This window comes from Benincasa hispida, chromosome 9, assembly GCF_027475165.1.
Source record: "Benincasa hispida cultivar pf3 chromosome 9, pf3_genome.v1.1, whole genome shotgun sequence".
Taxonomy (NCBI): domain Eukaryota; kingdom Viridiplantae; phylum Streptophyta; class Magnoliopsida; order Cucurbitales; family Cucurbitaceae; genus Benincasa; species Benincasa hispida.
Genome location: NC_143486.1, coordinates 84,238,425 through 84,255,452, shown reverse-complemented (window position 1 = coordinate 84,255,452; position 17,028 = coordinate 84,238,425). Strand labels below are relative to the sequence as shown.

Sequence of the window (17,028 nt, the reverse complement as noted above, 5' to 3'; positions counted from 1 at the left end):
TCTGATTTATAATACCAAACTCATTCCGATTTCAATAGTTTTCAACTCAACCCTCTTTTTCACCGTTTTCATACTTCACGATTCCATTTTTGTTCCACCCTTGATCCTTCACTCATTTCAACACCCTTCCGATTCCCATTAATTTTGATTATGTTTCAACCTCCCAAACAGTCCATTGGATTCAACATTGGAGAATGTCTTGAATAGTCGTTTAGAGATTGTCTTGTTGACTCGTTTGAAGACACATTATATATTTTATTTCTTTCTTTTGATCCCATATTGCATTCTCCAAAATCTTCTTTGTTGGTTTCAATTGTCTCCTTGGCCTCAAATTATCAATAAGGTCATTTTCCACTACGACCTTAGGTTGTCCAATACCTTTTAGGAGTTTTTTCTTCAACAACCTACAACGGTAAGAATGTCAATGATATAGAATTTAATTAAGCTATTAGTGATACACATAGATTTCAATACTTAACTTCTTTCTATCATTATTTTTATTCTTTTGAAATATCAAATATCAATCCATCCCTAATATGTAGACTTTGATCGACTAATAAACTTTTATCAATTTATCATATAGATAGAAGTCGAGTGCGAGAGTTATATTAACAATTTGCTATTAGCCACATGAATTGAATCTATTGGTGAAGAGTATAAATACCACCCATATTCACCTGCATTGAATTTAAGGGTCTTTTTATATATATATATATATATACTTTATAGTAAAAAGTTAAAAAAAAATAAAATATTTTTAGTGTGAATATTTTTTAGATTTTTTTCTATTTATAAGAATTTATCTTGAATTTATGATGGGCCTAAGGTAACAATTAGTGTTGATATGAAAATAAGAAGGTTTAACATAAGCGATTTACCACGGTCATGACTTGAAAATCCTGATGGGAATAGGAAGAAATGGAAACGAACAGTATCGACACTAATCGTTTTGGCTTGAAAAGGGGAGAGAATGAATATGGAGGATTTGATCACTGGTTAGCACGTGAAGTGAGAAATCATAAAGTGTAGTTCTTAATAAAATCACATATGGATGATTTAGGTCCCAGGTTGTAACTTTTTTAAGAAAAGTTTAAAAAGTATATTTTCTCTTTAATTTCTCGCAATGATTTACATTTTACTTAAATAAGATAGTTAAATTCTTAGGAAAATTATAAAAACAAAAACAAGTTTTTAAAAATTATTTTTTTTACTTTTCAAAACTTGACTTGGTTTTTTGAAACAATGGTAAAAAGTAGATGACAAAGTAAAGAATTTAGAGGTGAAAGAGATGTTTATAAGATTAATTAATTAAAAAAAAAAAAAAACCCAAAAACCAATAACCTTAATAATCTTGAGTTTTTGAAAATCAAATTTTGTTCGCCCTATTCATCATATGTGAAAGCGCCCATAAAACAAATTGAAAACAATAAAAACAAGTCATGTTGAAAGTTCAAAGAATTTATCATGTGCTAAATTGAAAGTTTATGAATTTACCTAACATAAAATAAAAAGTTAAAAAACCCCTATGCATCGAGAAGGTGATAAAATAATGAGGTTGTTCAGAGTTTATAGTGCCATCCCTATATGCGTCAATGAGAGGATAAAACTTGTTCAAACCTTCCGGTGCATCCCTATACATGGTTTTCAGGAGGAGTGAAAGTTACTCCGGAGTAAATTATCAAGAAAAATACTTAGGTACATCCTAGAGAGTACTTATCGTTGTGCATCCCATCAAATTGTCCTATCATTGAAGGAACCAGTGAAGTTTCTTGAGCAAAAACGGGGATCGGATCCAAATCTCAATCCTACAGAACCCATATTTTTTACAGAATCAATACAGAATTATGCAACAAAACTTAAAATTATAGCATTGAAAAAAACAATAGAGAAAAGAGAAGATTAGGGTTTCTAGAAACCCTTACCTTTGAAGAGTCTTTTCTTCATGTTTTTTCTCTAGAAGAAAAGGTCACAAACAAGATGATCTCCAAATGGTCACCACCACTCAGAATCTCCTGTATTCTCTGGGATGAGAATCCAATGTGTTTGTGGGCTCTTAGTTTTTGGAAAAAGAGGGGAATTGAGAAAGGAGAAGAATGATTGGGAAACTGGGTTCTGTTTTGTTTTGTTTTTTTTCAAAGCAGTTCTCTGATCCTCCCTCTGTCAAAACGAAGAAGATATCCCTAATCCAACCATCCACATAATACGTGGGTTGAGAGATAATAGGGGAGGGAAGTTATTTCGCTCCCTTGATTTCACAATTAAATTAATTTAAATTACATTATATATATATATATATATATAACAATAACAATAATAATAATTAATTCTCTCAATTAATTTGAACAATTCAAATTAATCCAAAATTGATTCTCATCTCATTGCCAACAAAACGTAGGTCAACTGACATAGTGCTTGTACTAAGGGTTTTTTGGCCCTAGACTTTTTTCAGTAAAAGATCTTTTAGTCATTTTGTCTTCAAGGCATGACTCATTCACCGGTAAAGAATTTTCTTCTAACTCGCTTAGAAGTCCATTCTTGATCAATCTCTCAATCATATTGAGATTGATGTATCTTAACCTTAGGTGCCAAATATGGTCATTTTCTTTAAGAGAAATTTTAAGTATTTTATTTTGAGTTACCGCAGTTTTAAACATTTCAATGTTAAGAAGGGTTTTAGTTGCTAACGGTCTTAGTACATACAAATTATCTTCAAGATTAGCACAACAAATTAATACTCAATTCTTGTAAATAAACACTTTATTCACTTGAAAGTTAAGAGAGTTCCATTGTTCAAAAAGACATTTTACAAAAATCAGGTTTCTTTTCAAACCTGAAACCACATATACATTATTTACTAAAATATAAGATTTCTGTAAGCAGAGTCTGACACCACCCACTGCCATAGCTGAGACGACGTGCCCAGTTCCAACACGCATCGTCATCTCTTCAGCTTCCAATTGTCTCTAGGAACTGATTCCCCGAAATGAAGAACAAACATGGTTAGTGGCGTTTGAATCAGGTACTCATCATTCTCCATTAAACGGGTCTCCAATACAAGTAAATCATATTTACCTTGCTTGACCTTTTTCTTTTCTGTCAATTATTTAGGACATTTCCTCTTCCAATGTCCTTCATAGTTGCAATGGAAACGGATTCCCTTTGCAGCCTTAGCCTTCTTGCCCTTCTAGACAACAGCTGGTGGGTAGCTTTCCCATTTCTACCTTTATTTTTCTTCCACTTTTTGGTGCCGGAAGAATAAGGCACAGACTTAGTTCCAGAGGACGATCCTCTGTAGAACTTCTTTGAGGATGAGGCAACATTTGTCTCTCCCTTTTGTTCCTTTATTTTCATCAATGATTGAAAAGTTTGAAGCTCGTAGAGCAAGGTGGTCAGGTTGTAGTCAACTTGTTCATAACAACATTGTTATGGAACTCTAGGAAACTTTCAGGTAAAGATTCCAAAATGAAGCAACCTGACTGGCTTCATCAATGACAGACTCATTCATCTCTGCCACATTGAAGTGGACCATCATGTTGAGAACATGTTTTCTAACAGATGTCTATTCTTGCATACGGGCATTGAAGATGTTTTTAAGAGCGTCGTGCCTGAGTTGTGCAAACGGTTGTCCGAACATCCCCTGTAGGGACTCCATGATCTGACGGGCAATGATCATGGGCTCGTGTTTCTTGGCTAAGACTTTTGAAAGGCTTACCAAGATATACGCTTGGGTGTTCTCATTTGTCTGTGTCCATCGCTCGTATACTTCTCGAACATTTCGAGCAGAATTTGAAGTAGGAATAGGAGGACAATCCTCAATAAAGACAAAACAGAGGTCATCGATAATTAGTATTGTGTTTCTCCATGTTGTATAATTTTCGCCCGTAAGTTTGTCGACGGCGAGCAAATTAAGTTTGGCGGAAGTCATAATCAATAAATTGCTGAAAACCACACAAATTATTTATATTAGTAATCCATGCATTAACTCATTTTGGAAAAAACCAATTAAATTTAGCAAAATACTCTAATGCACCCTTAATGATATCTATTTTGCAATGATGTTTCAGTGAAACGGGACAAAAGCCACGGTAGGGTGATCAAGTGCCCTTTCATTATCTCAACCAATGGACAGAACAACTTTTTGTTACTATAACTCTCAGTCACCATTGTTCAGTCCAGAAATTGTTAAACTCGCTTAACATTTCTTATAGGTGTAATCCCTCATTTTAGATTATAGAGTTCCACCCAATGAGTTAGCCATAGGGAAAAACTAAATGGGGCAAAAACTAAAGTAATCCTATCCATTTATGGAGTTTGAGGTAAAGAATTATGTAAATGCCATTCATAAAGGGACACAAGCAAAGGTGCCCCGAGGTCGAGAATGAAACTTTACTACTAACTAATGAGAGAGACCGTGGGATATGTTGACACACGTCCCACTCCTACTTACTATAAACACTCTCTCTATTCACCTTGATACTGATATATACAAACACCATCCATAGGGGGGATACAAGCAAAAATGCCTCGAGGTTGAGTATATATCTCATGATGTAAACCTCTAGGGAGAAACATGAAAAGGTAAAATGAAGTATCATATACCCTATTTTCCTCTCACTAAGTGTTATACCTAGGGTTATTTAACTTAGAAAAATATGGCTATTGATTTTTAACTAAGTGTTTGTTTACCTTGCTCAAAAGTAACACTTACATTGGATAGTTAAACAATTTTGATTAATGTTTATTAAACACTTTAATAAACTTTAATCAACCATTGCATGCTTGTAACAAATCTATCTAATTCACCTAGGTAACTTCCCATGTAGAGGGTATTACATTTTCGTCAACTTAAATACCCTAGCCTACGCAAAACTAACCTTAGACAAAAAGTCCTTATAGATACATTTGTTACAAATTTAATCTTTTAATTAAGAATCAATTTATTCCTATTAAACCGATTAAAAAACTATACTTAATTTCTAATCTTATTGGAAAAGTGAACTTAGGTCTATGTGGATCGTGTTTTAAAACTATTTTTTAAAAAAATGATTTTAACCTAAGGTTTGCATGCAATTCTGAATTGTTGGTTTTAATTTTCAATTTAATTCAACTATAACTTTTATATAAAAAAAAATGAAATAAATTAAAACCATTCAATTGCAATCAATGACATACTTAGTAAATTATAACAATTATAAATTGTTGGAACGAACTAGTACGCAGCAGAAGCTACCAAGATCCATAAGCACTCTAATTCATTGATTTTGGCAGAAAAGAAAGCATACTTCAGTAGAAGTAAATGGGTTTCATGACATACATTTGTAGAACTTCCTCAAAACTTGAATTCCAGCAACAAATCTCCTCTGAATCTTGTTGTGGACCACCCCAAGATCTTCCCTACTATTCTTTTGGTGCTCTAAATTGAGTTGTAGGACTCAAAATAAGCTGAAATCAAGGAAATTTGGAGACAAACTCACAACAGGAACCCAAAGGAAGAACACCTTATTCACACGAATTTTCAACTAAAATTCTATCGGTTGTCTTCCCTCAAAATTACTCCAATATCTTCAATATATTGCAGACTATCATGCAAAGAGATTAGCTACATGAGATGCAGCTCATGCTTGGAGTAATTAAAGCTTGAAGATGGTGGGTTGTTAGTGAGCTACTTGAAGAAGTAATGGAAAATGCTTATTTTCCATTTTGTTGTTTTCTTTCTATTTCAATTTTTAATAAATTGATTTCACAAATCAATTTTATTTTATAAAATTGAAAATATTATTAATTTTACTTCTTAATAAAATTAATAAATAATTTAAATAATTCCAATTAATTTAATATCAAATATTAAATTATTTTTTACACAATTCCATCTTCAAATATTTAAATCATATTTAAATATTATTTTTTCAATTCCGTTTAATTCTAATTTGAACGTTTTAAATTAACTTATCACGCTATTCTAGAGCTAATCCATTTATGAGCTAGTAGGGAGATTTCACGGACCTACAGATCATGGGCTCCAACGATTTGAGATTAATCGACTAAACTCATTAGACCGAACTAATCCCCATTCGTTAACTAATGGGTGATTCCACTAAAAACTATAGCTGAACTCCTCTCACTATAGATATATTATGTCCACTCGATATAACCATGATTAGTAAGTTAACCCTTCACAGGTTGTTCGTAATAACGACTATGTCGAATCTATATTTTACCCCAAAATTACATCTTGTTCCTTAAGTCCCACTGATCCGCTAATGAAAAATTAATTTGTGATCCAATCAACAAATTGAATCCCTCTTAGGCCAATGAGAGGGTGATACCTCTTGTTCAAGACCTAGAATCAACTCTTAAAGGGAACAACCTCTTTACTATCTCTAATCGGGTAGGAGTGAATTCCATCTTGCATGACTATGTCCCTAGCTATTCATCCAGTCTTATCCCCAAATGGGAGGCTTAGTAGAGACGTTGGTTAACTCTCACCGTTTGTAGATCAAAGGATAATCTTGAACAAACGTGAGTTCATAGTTAGCTCAGGATTAAGGTGAAGTTACCTTGGTCATCACATTGAAATAGTTAGTCTTAAACAGTAAACAACGTTATAAAGTAAGAGTGACTAGTTTCATGGTCCGATCTTGTACAAACCCTTTTGCATAAGGACACCCCCACTCCTCATGTCTCCACATGAACGAATTAGGATCATTTCGTTTGTAGCTAAATGTAACCTATAGTTGAACTTATATACGTAATTATATGTTATATCATATATAACATGTAACATATAGTTTCTGTATTGTATCAAATACAATATAACCTATAGTTTCAATTCTCTCACCAATGACTTTTAATATAAATCTCATTTATATTAAATTTAATTATATGAATCCAATTCATATAATTAATATTTGAATCATATTCAAATATTTATTCCTCTCAAATAAATTTTATATTATAATGTATCAAATACATTATAGTAACTACATCATATATAATTAAATTAAATCAATTATATCACATATAATTAATTCCCTCGATTAATCTGAACAATTCAAATTAATCCAAAATTGTTTCTCATTTAATCCTGTTGAGCTACAGATGAGACCTCATACCTGTAGCTTGAAGTTCAAATGATACTTGAATTGATATATTCAACATCCATTAATTATCGAGCACTCCACTAAAGACCAACAACTGCACTATTCGCACTACAAATATATTTTTGTGTCCATTGGATATAATCAGTCAACAATGCAATGACCCTTTACAAATTGCTCGTAAGTACTACTAGGCCAAAATTACCGTCTTGTCCATGTAGTTACATCTAACTCTTTAAGTAGCATGATCCCTCTAATGAACAATAAGTCATAGTCCAACTACGATTAAACGTCAGGAGAGAGTGTGGCGCCACATTATTCAAGCCCCGGAATCAGCCCTCAAGAGAGCAATTTATCTACTTACCCCGACCTCGGGGAATTAGTGAATTCTATCTTGTGTAGCTGTGTTTCTAGCTCTTTAATAAGACGAATCCCCAAAATGGTAAGCTTGTTGAGTTGGCGATTTGGCAACTCTCACCCGTACAAACCAAAGAACCGTCCTCATAGATAGGAGTTCACAACTCACTCAGGATTCAGGTCATGTCACTTATAGTCATCTTGGTGAAATGTAAGTCTCTACATAAACGGTGTTAGATAATGACTAGTCATTTTGTGGCCTAGTTTTATACAAACTCCTTCGTATAGAATACCCCACTCACATGTCATCACATGAATGATCAAGATAAGATGATTTGTAGCACTTTACAGCAATTGTAACATCTACAAAGCGGGTTGTATTCGTAGTGTCACCAAGATAAGGTATCAAACCTTATCCATCTAGTACATACCATTTAGGTTATCACTTATCTATGATCTACCTGTATGTCTCTACATACATGTTTAAGCTATAGAAGATAATATTGGATGTTAGTTTATGGGTTTGTGGGTTTCACGCTAATAAAATGTCAAATAAAACATCTTATATTTTATTAAAAAAATATTTGTAAATTTAATTATAAACTACAAGACCCTATGAAATTTAGGGCACCAATCCCAACAATCATAATGTAACATGGGATAAACTATTCTTATTTATTTATTATTATTTTTTTGGTGAGAGTGATGGGAGGAGGAAGCATAGAGATGGATACACCCCAAGATACATTCAAGTATTACCCAATTACTGATAGTTCAACATAAACAAAAAAGGGAAAATTTCAAAAAATAAAAAAATTAGGAAAAATATTTACACAAAATAACAAAATCTGAATCTTATTTGAATGAGAATGATAGAAGTCGACCGATAGAAGTCTATCAGTGTCTATCAATATATTTTTTTTATTATTGTAAATAGTTTGACATTTTTTTTTATATGTGAAAATTTTCAAAAATAATTCATTTAAGAAAATTACAGCAAAGTAAAAGAAAAAAGAATAAAGAATAAGGGGAAAAGATCCAACATGTCCAATTCTTTGGCCAAATTGAATTGGTTTCCAAAAGAGGGAGGACAAATTAAGTTTCTTTTAGAGGAAAAAAAAACGTTGAAAAAAAAAAAAGATGTGAGATGAAAAAGAAAGGAAAAAAAAAGATTAAAAAAAAGAGTAAAAAGAAGCCGTGGAAAAAATAATAATAAAAAGAACAGAAAAACAAAACGGATTTTTTTTTTTAAAAACACTAAATTGTGTAAAATAAAAAAAAAAAAAGAAGCTAAAATCACATCTATGTATTCTTTTACCGACAAAGAAGAGCTCAACTTTTTGTTTTCCTCTTTTATTTTTTCGTTTTTTCTTTTGTGGTTTTGAAAATTGCATTTTGCAAATCTGGTGTCCAGATAAATCATGAGAGACAAACCGGGTAATGGATCGGCCCAATTATAAATAACTGGGCTCTGTAACCGCCTTCTTCTACTTCCCGGCCTTCCGAATCGTCTCGAAGTATCCATGGCCGAATTTCGTTTCTCTGAGGTTTGGAAGCCATAACCTCAAGGTCAAGCATTATCACAGAGAAGCAGCCAAGACCGAGGGAAGAAGACAGCCTTCTAAATCATCTTCTCAGTTCGACTTTTCAACTTCATTCTCCAGTCTCCGGTTCTCCGTTTTCATGGTGAGTGTCTTCCTCTTGTTTTCTTTCACGAACTCAGTTTTGCATTATGTAGCATTCTCATTGTTGTTCGTATATTTCTTCTTGTTTTACTATTCTGTAGGAGTTACAGCAAGAGCAAACTCCGTCAGGATCCATAGAAGATTGCTTGAAGCTCTTGAAGGGAGAGAAAGACGAGCAGCGTCTTGCTGGCCTTTTCTTAGTTACTAAAATTTGCAAGGTCGATGACCTTGCCTCGCTTTCTAGAGTTTACAATGCCATTGGGGCGAAGTTTCTTGATCGGCTTCTGAGAACTGGTATGTTTCTCAATACTTTGTGATCACTTAAACTTATTACTTGAACTTGAACAGTATTTGACTTATAAGCTTACTTTTGATGTATAGACTCTGAAATCGTGTTTGAAACTTCTAGGAATGGGTAAAGGAACTGTCAGTGGACCTGGAGAAGATAATCGCGATGCGTATTTGCAGCTATCTGTTAGGATTCTGGCAGCGTTTTGTCATGTTCCTGAGATTGCTGCTTCAGAAGAGATGGTCTCGAAGATTCCACTGATATTGGAAACCCTATCCAATCAGTGCGTCCGCTATCAGAACTTTTTATTGGCTACATTTCTGCATCATTCAGTTTATTGTTGGTATAAATTAGAATGACGAGATATCCTCTAAGGGAACGAGATGATTTTGAAGGAAAATATGTCAAAATGGAATTAGAAAAGGAAAACTGTTTGGTCACTTTATTCTTCTTACTCCTTTGAATATTGATGTTCTGTTGAGGAGATTTAGAGATTGATCTTAAAGCAGGCTTTAGATTTGCAGTACAGAGTACTTACTCGACCATCTTTCAGATTGCAATACATAAATTTTTCGAAAAGAATTGCAATATATAAATTTAAATGTATTCCTAATTCATTTTAAATGATTAATTCCAATTCTTATCATGGACTGGATTTAGGTTCTTACCATTTTAAATGATTGATTGCATCATGGACTGGATTTTCTTAATTGCCATGTACATTATGCTTTCTTGTCGGTTCTAATCCCTTTGATCAATGTTTCTCTTGTTGTTTATGCAAGGTCAGGATCTTCTGTTTTGGAGGAGTGTCTTGAATTTCTGTATCTGGTATTAACTACCTCTGATGCTGGAGTGACGGCTCTTTATGGATCTGGAAGCCTGAAAATTTTAGCTTCTTGGATGTTGACAATGGCAGATGGTAACATTTCTCATTGTTTGTTGAATCTCATTGATTAACTTGCTGTGGGCTGTTGATCTGAAGCTTGCTGTGCTTATGCAAATTAATGGTCAACTAATATCTCAGAATAAGCTTATGTATACAGGTTCTAATCCAATGAAGATTTCCATGCGACTTGTTCAATTGATCATTAGTAAGATTTCTCTGGACGTCATCGTCACCAACTGTTTGCCTGAAGTATCAAATATTGTGAGTTAAATTTTATATGCTAGCTTTATTCATTATCTATTAGGACAACTCAATTGTTTTGGTTCATTTTGATACCATATTCTTATAGGGAGACAAAAGAATATTCTACTTCCTCCCATAATTGAGTGAATGTTATCTAATTAGGTTGTCGTTATTGCGAGGCAATTTGGAGTGTCCCATGATGCTATGAAGTTCGAAGCCCTTCGCCTGCTTTCAGCCACCTTGTCTTCAAATTTGGTATGCAGTTAATGGTGCCAATAGGAAAGATTACTCAAGTTTCTTGGAGTGTTGGAATATGTCCCCCCCCCCCCCCAAAAAAAAAAAAAAAGACTGTACTCCTAGCTTTGACTAACGACTTTTAGGTTGATTTATCCAGTTAGACATTCTTTTTAGTTTTAATTGTCCCTTACTACCTCTTCAGTGATGTTAGTTCATAGATCTGTCATAATCACACACCGATGCGTTGTATGTTTTGCAAATGACATTTCATTTTCAGACACCACTTTATGATGCCCTTCGTCAAGTGCCCTCTGATGTTTGGGCTAAACATTTGCGTGATGGAGTTTCAGCTATTCTTCATAACCGCACAGGTAGCCTAAGCTGCATTTTCCTCAATGTTAAACATTTCTCCTTTTCCATTTTCTGGCAATTAACATGTAGCTGTATTGTTTTTCCTATGTTGCTAATTATCAATTTGGCTCTAAAATGCCATATTATTAATCTTCTATGTGTTTGACATATAGTGATATAATCAAATGTTGGGTGCTGTGAATGTGTGTGTCGATTATTTTTGGTATTTCGATCTACAAGTTTATTTGAGTGGAAGACACAAGAAAGGTTTGATTAAGTATGAAAGTTGCAGCAATCCTCTGTCATTAGACTGGTGAAACTTGGTCTGTGAGTTGGCATATACGGAGACATGAAAAATCTTTGAAAGGATACTTGCACTTTGGCCCTTTTCTATCTTATTTTGGGCATGAAGATAAAATGGAGTGTATGTTAGGGCTTCAATACAGTATATGTTGGAAAGCCACTCTTTTTTCTTAAAAGAAAACTGATTATGTTGCATTAATTTAGATAATCACACATATTTAACTTTATAAGGTGAAATTTTCTTTTCTTTCAATTGAGATTTAAACGTTTATTTGCGCTTGTAATGGAAAAGGGAAAAATTTGAGGGAACCGTCTATAAGTAGATTCTCTTTCTGTAGCTATTTTCGTATTCATAGTGCCCAGGAAGATGTTTGAGGTTCTATTTTCTAACTTATTGAATCTCTTGGTTTGCTGTCCAATGTTCAGCACCTGCTGAAAAGCTTCAGGCTCTTAGTTTGGCAGAGTCCATGGTATCTATTCTAGGAGAAGGTTGGCTGATTGGCGAAATAGAATTACCTGATGTTCGAGATGCTATTCCATCTGACAGGTATTCAGTGATTGCTACCAGTAATGATGCTTTATTAACTTCTCATATATATTTTTCATTTTGCTCTTCCATCTTGATCTCAGATGTCTAATACTTGTCTTAGAGCAGTCAAGAGTTGAGATTGCTGTGATGTTGAATGAACTGGCCTATACGAAATATGAAGCTTCCAAGAATTCCTCCTTGAAGGAAGATATCATCTTAAAGCAACGTAATGTTGCTATTGCCTTCTCTTTGGTGGAAAAAATAATTAAGTTAATATCAAATGTCAGTGAAGACCAAGGTGAATGACTAATTTGATGTCAATTATTTGCTAGGTCTTGAATTTTATTTATTGGCATTGAAATTGATAAGCCCCAGATTTCAAAAGTTTTTTCATTGTTTTTGTATAGGGCCCATTCTATTTTGTTAATTAGACAAAGGGCCACTATGGGGCAGGATAATATAGGGCGGTGGTATTCTTTTGCTGAGGTTTTCCCTAATTCTTAGACATTCTCTATGTTTCCCATTGTAGGTTTAAGAGTTTATCCCATTTAGCCTACTTGATAGAATCACTTGGATAATTAATTAATTGTGATGATAAATGTATAGTTAGATGATTACTTTAACAGGGCGTAAACAAATTAAGGAAATTGATGACTTAATGCAAATATTTAGGTAAAACTTAACAGTTACCAATTTTAGATTATTCTTAGTAATGTCAGATTTTGTACAGATTGAATACTCTAAGCATCAAAGTGGTTTGCTCTAGAAAAAGGGGAATTTGGATTCATCTTAATAGAATTACGTAAAACCTGAAGGGTGAAGCATGGAGTAATGGACATAAATGGTACTTGATGTATTTTTGAAATAGTCGGTTTTTCTGTGACCCTTTTGGGGGGTGCACATGGTAGAATTACTAATCTCTTGATTTTGTTACTGCTTTGTGGCTTGCCGAGTGGTTTTCCTGTTAATTATTTCACACTCAAATGATATCTTGAATACATGGGGGATTTATTTGTAGGGGATCTTATCAACGAAAACACACTGATGAGAGTGATTAGAGGGCTTAATGAGACTACTGGTGTTGTGCTAGAATATTTGCAAGATGCAAAGGTGATTATGAGAAATTTTATAGCAGTAGTAGAATATGGGGATACTGTTCCTTATCTAAGATTGTGATTTATGATTCTATAGGAGCATGGACAACGAAAAGGAGATGACATTTTAGCATCTGTACGGGTTATTGGGAGGTAATATATTCTATATTTGTTTGAAATTCTTTGTGAGAGAGCAGAGTGATCATGATTGGCCAAGTCTTGAAGTAGTTTTCAAAATTAAAAACAATAGAAAACAGTTTTGAATGAATTAATCGGTTAAACGATTTATTATTTTATACAGTGAAATGCCCCTTATTTATACTTTTATGAATATCCATTTTGTAAGAAGCGTAGGATGGAAAATTTGAGCTGGTTTGCATATTCTTTGATTCTAGATATAAATTTCAGATGAATGTAGCAAATCTTCAATGTCCTTTGCCTTTGCAGTGTAATTGCTCGTCTTGGCATTACTTGATAATTGAAGAGTGTCTAGGTGCAAACTTTATAATAAGGAACAGTATTCATTTGCAATGGAACCAACTACTGAAGAAGTAATATCAAATGTAAATTTTCTTCATTCAATCAGTATAAACTATAATGTGTTTGACGTCTGGGCCAGGGTACTATGATTTTTTTGGTCCAATGGACCATTTAGGATTTGGTCCCTTCAAACTGATTGGAATTCTATCTCTACTTGGATTGCCTCGGGTAAACATTATTTTCTCTTTTTTTCCAGCTTTCTTGCCCAAACCCCCGATGCATGGACAGAAAAAGTTCAGGAACTCTTGGATTATATGCTCTCTGTTGAAGGTGAAGATGAACAGAGGTCCGTCAGCTCCCAGTTATTACTGACAATTTGATATTTATTGTACGTTTCTGAAATACCTAAATTTTGTTTCTATATCTACAAATGACAGCCCCTTCAACTCTGTATGCTTCTTGCTTCCCATGCTATGTCAAATAACAATGAAGGTTGAAGGATGTAAAATTTTGGTTTCTTCTGGAGGTCTTGCAGCTGTAAGTAATTGCAATATGGAATTGGCTTTTATATAAATGGCCTTGTGGACTCTAAAACTTGCTACATTCTTAGTACTTTTGCCAGGGTGAAGTTTTGAAGTTCTTAATCATTGAGCATTTGGGTTTACATGCAGGTTGTGAAATGCCTTATAAATTTGATTCACAAGCATGGTGGGTGGATTGACGATGATGGATCCATCTTCTTGGCTTGTGATACAATCTTGAATGTCCTTCTGAAGGTACTCATCTACTAGTCTTCCAGAGTATGAATTTCTATTTGTTAAAGACTTTGGTTACCATTTGGTTTTTGATTTTTTATTTTTGAAAATTAAGCTTATAAACACCATTTCCACCTATAAGTTTTTTGTTTTGTTGTCCACTTTCTATTAATATTTTAAAAAACCAAGCCAAAATTTGAAAACTAAAAAAAAATGTTTTCAAAAACTTGTTTTATTCTTAAAATTTGACTAAGAATTCAAATGTTTTTTTGGAAAAATTTGAGCATGTATAAATTTCTAAAATAGAAAACTAAAAATAAAATCGTTATCAAATAGAGTCTAATTTATTACTGGGGATCCAATTTTGAAAGTTGTAACAAGGTATTTGTACTCTTTTCTAGAAAGAGCTAGCTGGACTTCTATGTGGCGAATCATCTTTTATTCTCCTGCTGGAAGCAATTGCAACTTCGACTGGTATCTTTAATTGATTATTGAATTTACCTGCAAGTTTGATGACTGCTTTAGCTTTAATTATTGCCTCGGTGTTTAAAGATACGTTCTGATGGCGCCTGCTTTATTACTCATTTCTTACACAAGAACTTAAACTTTAATAGTATAAGAAACCCACTTACATGAAAATGGTTTATCGGTACCAGAGGTTAGCAACTTTTTAAATATATGTCATTTGATTCTGATACAATGATTTAGCCAATTGTGCACAGTTGGTAATGTTGTCATGCTTATAACTTTATTTAATTTATTATTTTTTTAATAAAACAAATGTGGGGGTATTCAGAATCCTCTGAACTCGATGGAATGAGTAAATGTCAACTATCGGCTAACTACACATGTAGGAAAATTGTTCTCTTTTCTTTTAGATATCTTGCGAATGTGTATTAAATAAATAAATAAATCGTGATTTTTAAAATTTAAATTGTTCATGATGATTGTAGAGGATACCAAAGAGCCATCTGTTATCATGATGGCTGCCAGCATATGTGCGTTAATATTTGATTTCACGTCAGAGAATGCTCTTCTAAGCAATCCTAGTTTTGCTGATAAATCCCTTGATAAGTTATGCCGACTCTTTTCAAGAATCTTCGCTTTGTCTAGACAGGTATAGTAACTAATGACCATTTTTTTTTTGTTTTTGTTTTTTTGGGGTTAAATTACAAGTATTGTCCTCAAACTTTAAAATTTTACAAGTCTCTACAAGATTCCTAATTTTTTTTTCTTTATATCTAAAAGGTCAATAACATGTTCTACATTTTGGAAAATTTACAAATCTATTAGGCATAAAAATTCACATATCTAATAATTTTCAAAACTATTACATATGGTCTGGAGACCTCTTAGACACGATTAAAATATGAAGATTGATTGAACACTTTTATAATTCAATGATTCATTAGACACCAATGGAAAGTTTAGAGACTTACCATGTTGAAAGAACAAGTACTAAACATATAATTTAACAATAGTGGTGCTGAAGCCGATTATATAAAATATTGAATCTCTCTGGATTTCAGCAGAGCATGAACAACGATGGAATGGCACAGATGGATGACCTTCTCGAGATTACCAGTGCAGGTACATGCTTACTCAAACATAGGTTTGATTAATCATATATTAACAAGACAAGTTTAGATGTTCCGTCATATTTTTATATTTGCGAACATTTAAAAACTTCCATTCTTAGCTACAATTTCTTTTTTTGAAAAATGAATTGATCTTGCTCAATTGTAAAATGTGTCGTGACATTTAAATATGTTAATTATACCTGTACTTCACTTACTCTTGTAAATAACTTAGTTCCATTTTACTGTGTCGGTACCTCTCTAACTTGCATCATAGTTAGTAGAAAAGACTTGAATCTCTCGCTTCCTATATTTAAGAAGAATGGTGATGGCGTTTTTCTTCTTTGAAACCGTTGAAAGAGGCCTGTAAATTTGATTTCAGGATATTCTCGATGGGGAGATAGATTCCCGCGTGTTCAAAAGGCCATTGGCTGGTTGCGGTATTCCTGAGCATTGCATCCTTGTGATTATTGGTAATGAACAAAGGAAATCCTGTGCTTGCTTTTCTGGCCATTAATTAGTATAATATGTGAAATTAGGGTTTTTGAAATGTTTTAGGAAATCCTATACATGCATGCAGCCTGCAGCAAGCTATATTATTATTTTTGTGGGAATTTTTCTAGTACACTTTCAGGCACTTTCGTTTCATGGTTATAGTTCATTTAATATATATATATATATGTATGTATTTGTAATTTTACGAAAATTTATGAGATTCTCTCCAATGAAACAGCAATGAGATATAAAAAGATGTAAACAGAAATTCTAAAATAGAAGTACAATGAAATTTTTGTCAAACATGGGCTTTTTTTTGTCTTCTTTTTTTCTTTTCTAGGTAAAATATGTTCGCGAGAACTTTATGTTATAATAATAATAATTTAATAAAAAAGGTTATATTTATCTACAGGGAAAAATAAAGTGTTACAATAATTCTATGGGTGTGTTTGGTAGTGATTGTCAGGTTTGGTTCCAAACTTTTTAGGGTGATTTTTAAATATATAAAAATGATTTTGAATTATCATGTTTGGTTCTAAAAGTGATTTTAAAATTACCAAATTACTAAAAAGGTATTTTATATTTGAACTTTTATTAATTTTATAATAAATGCAAAGAACTTGGGGAAAAATGAATGAAAAGTTCGGCTA

The 17,028-nt window shown here is 33.1% G+C and overlaps 1 protein-coding gene across 2 annotated transcripts; it reads left to right on the top strand.

Moving 5' to 3' along the window:
• Positions 1-8,796: 8,796 nt before the first annotated feature.
• On the top strand, positions 8,797-16,681 carry LOC120086938 (neurochondrin family protein). Of its 2 annotated transcripts, none has more exons than XM_090318286.1 (18): positions 8,797-9,140; positions 9,241-9,433; positions 9,549-9,711; positions 10,211-10,347; positions 10,472-10,575; positions 10,720-10,812; positions 11,072-11,165; positions 11,875-11,995; positions 12,079-12,275; positions 12,996-13,087; positions 13,169-13,224; positions 13,808-13,897; positions 13,989-14,088; positions 14,223-14,327; positions 14,708-14,780; positions 15,260-15,423; positions 15,839-15,896; positions 16,266-16,681. In XM_090318286.1, the coding sequence occupies exons 1-18, from the start codon at positions 9,138-9,140 to the stop codon at positions 16,331-16,333; spliced, it is 1,911 nt and encodes a 636-aa protein (XP_090174412.1). In that variant the 5' UTR covers positions 8,797-9,137; the 3' UTR covers positions 16,334-16,681. The 2 variants fall into 2 exon arrangements, with proteins under 2 accessions (XP_090174412.1, XP_038899675.1); XM_039043747.2 differs by having other exon boundaries at positions 15,836-15,896.
• The last annotated feature ends 347 nt before the right edge of the window (positions 16,682-17,028 follow it).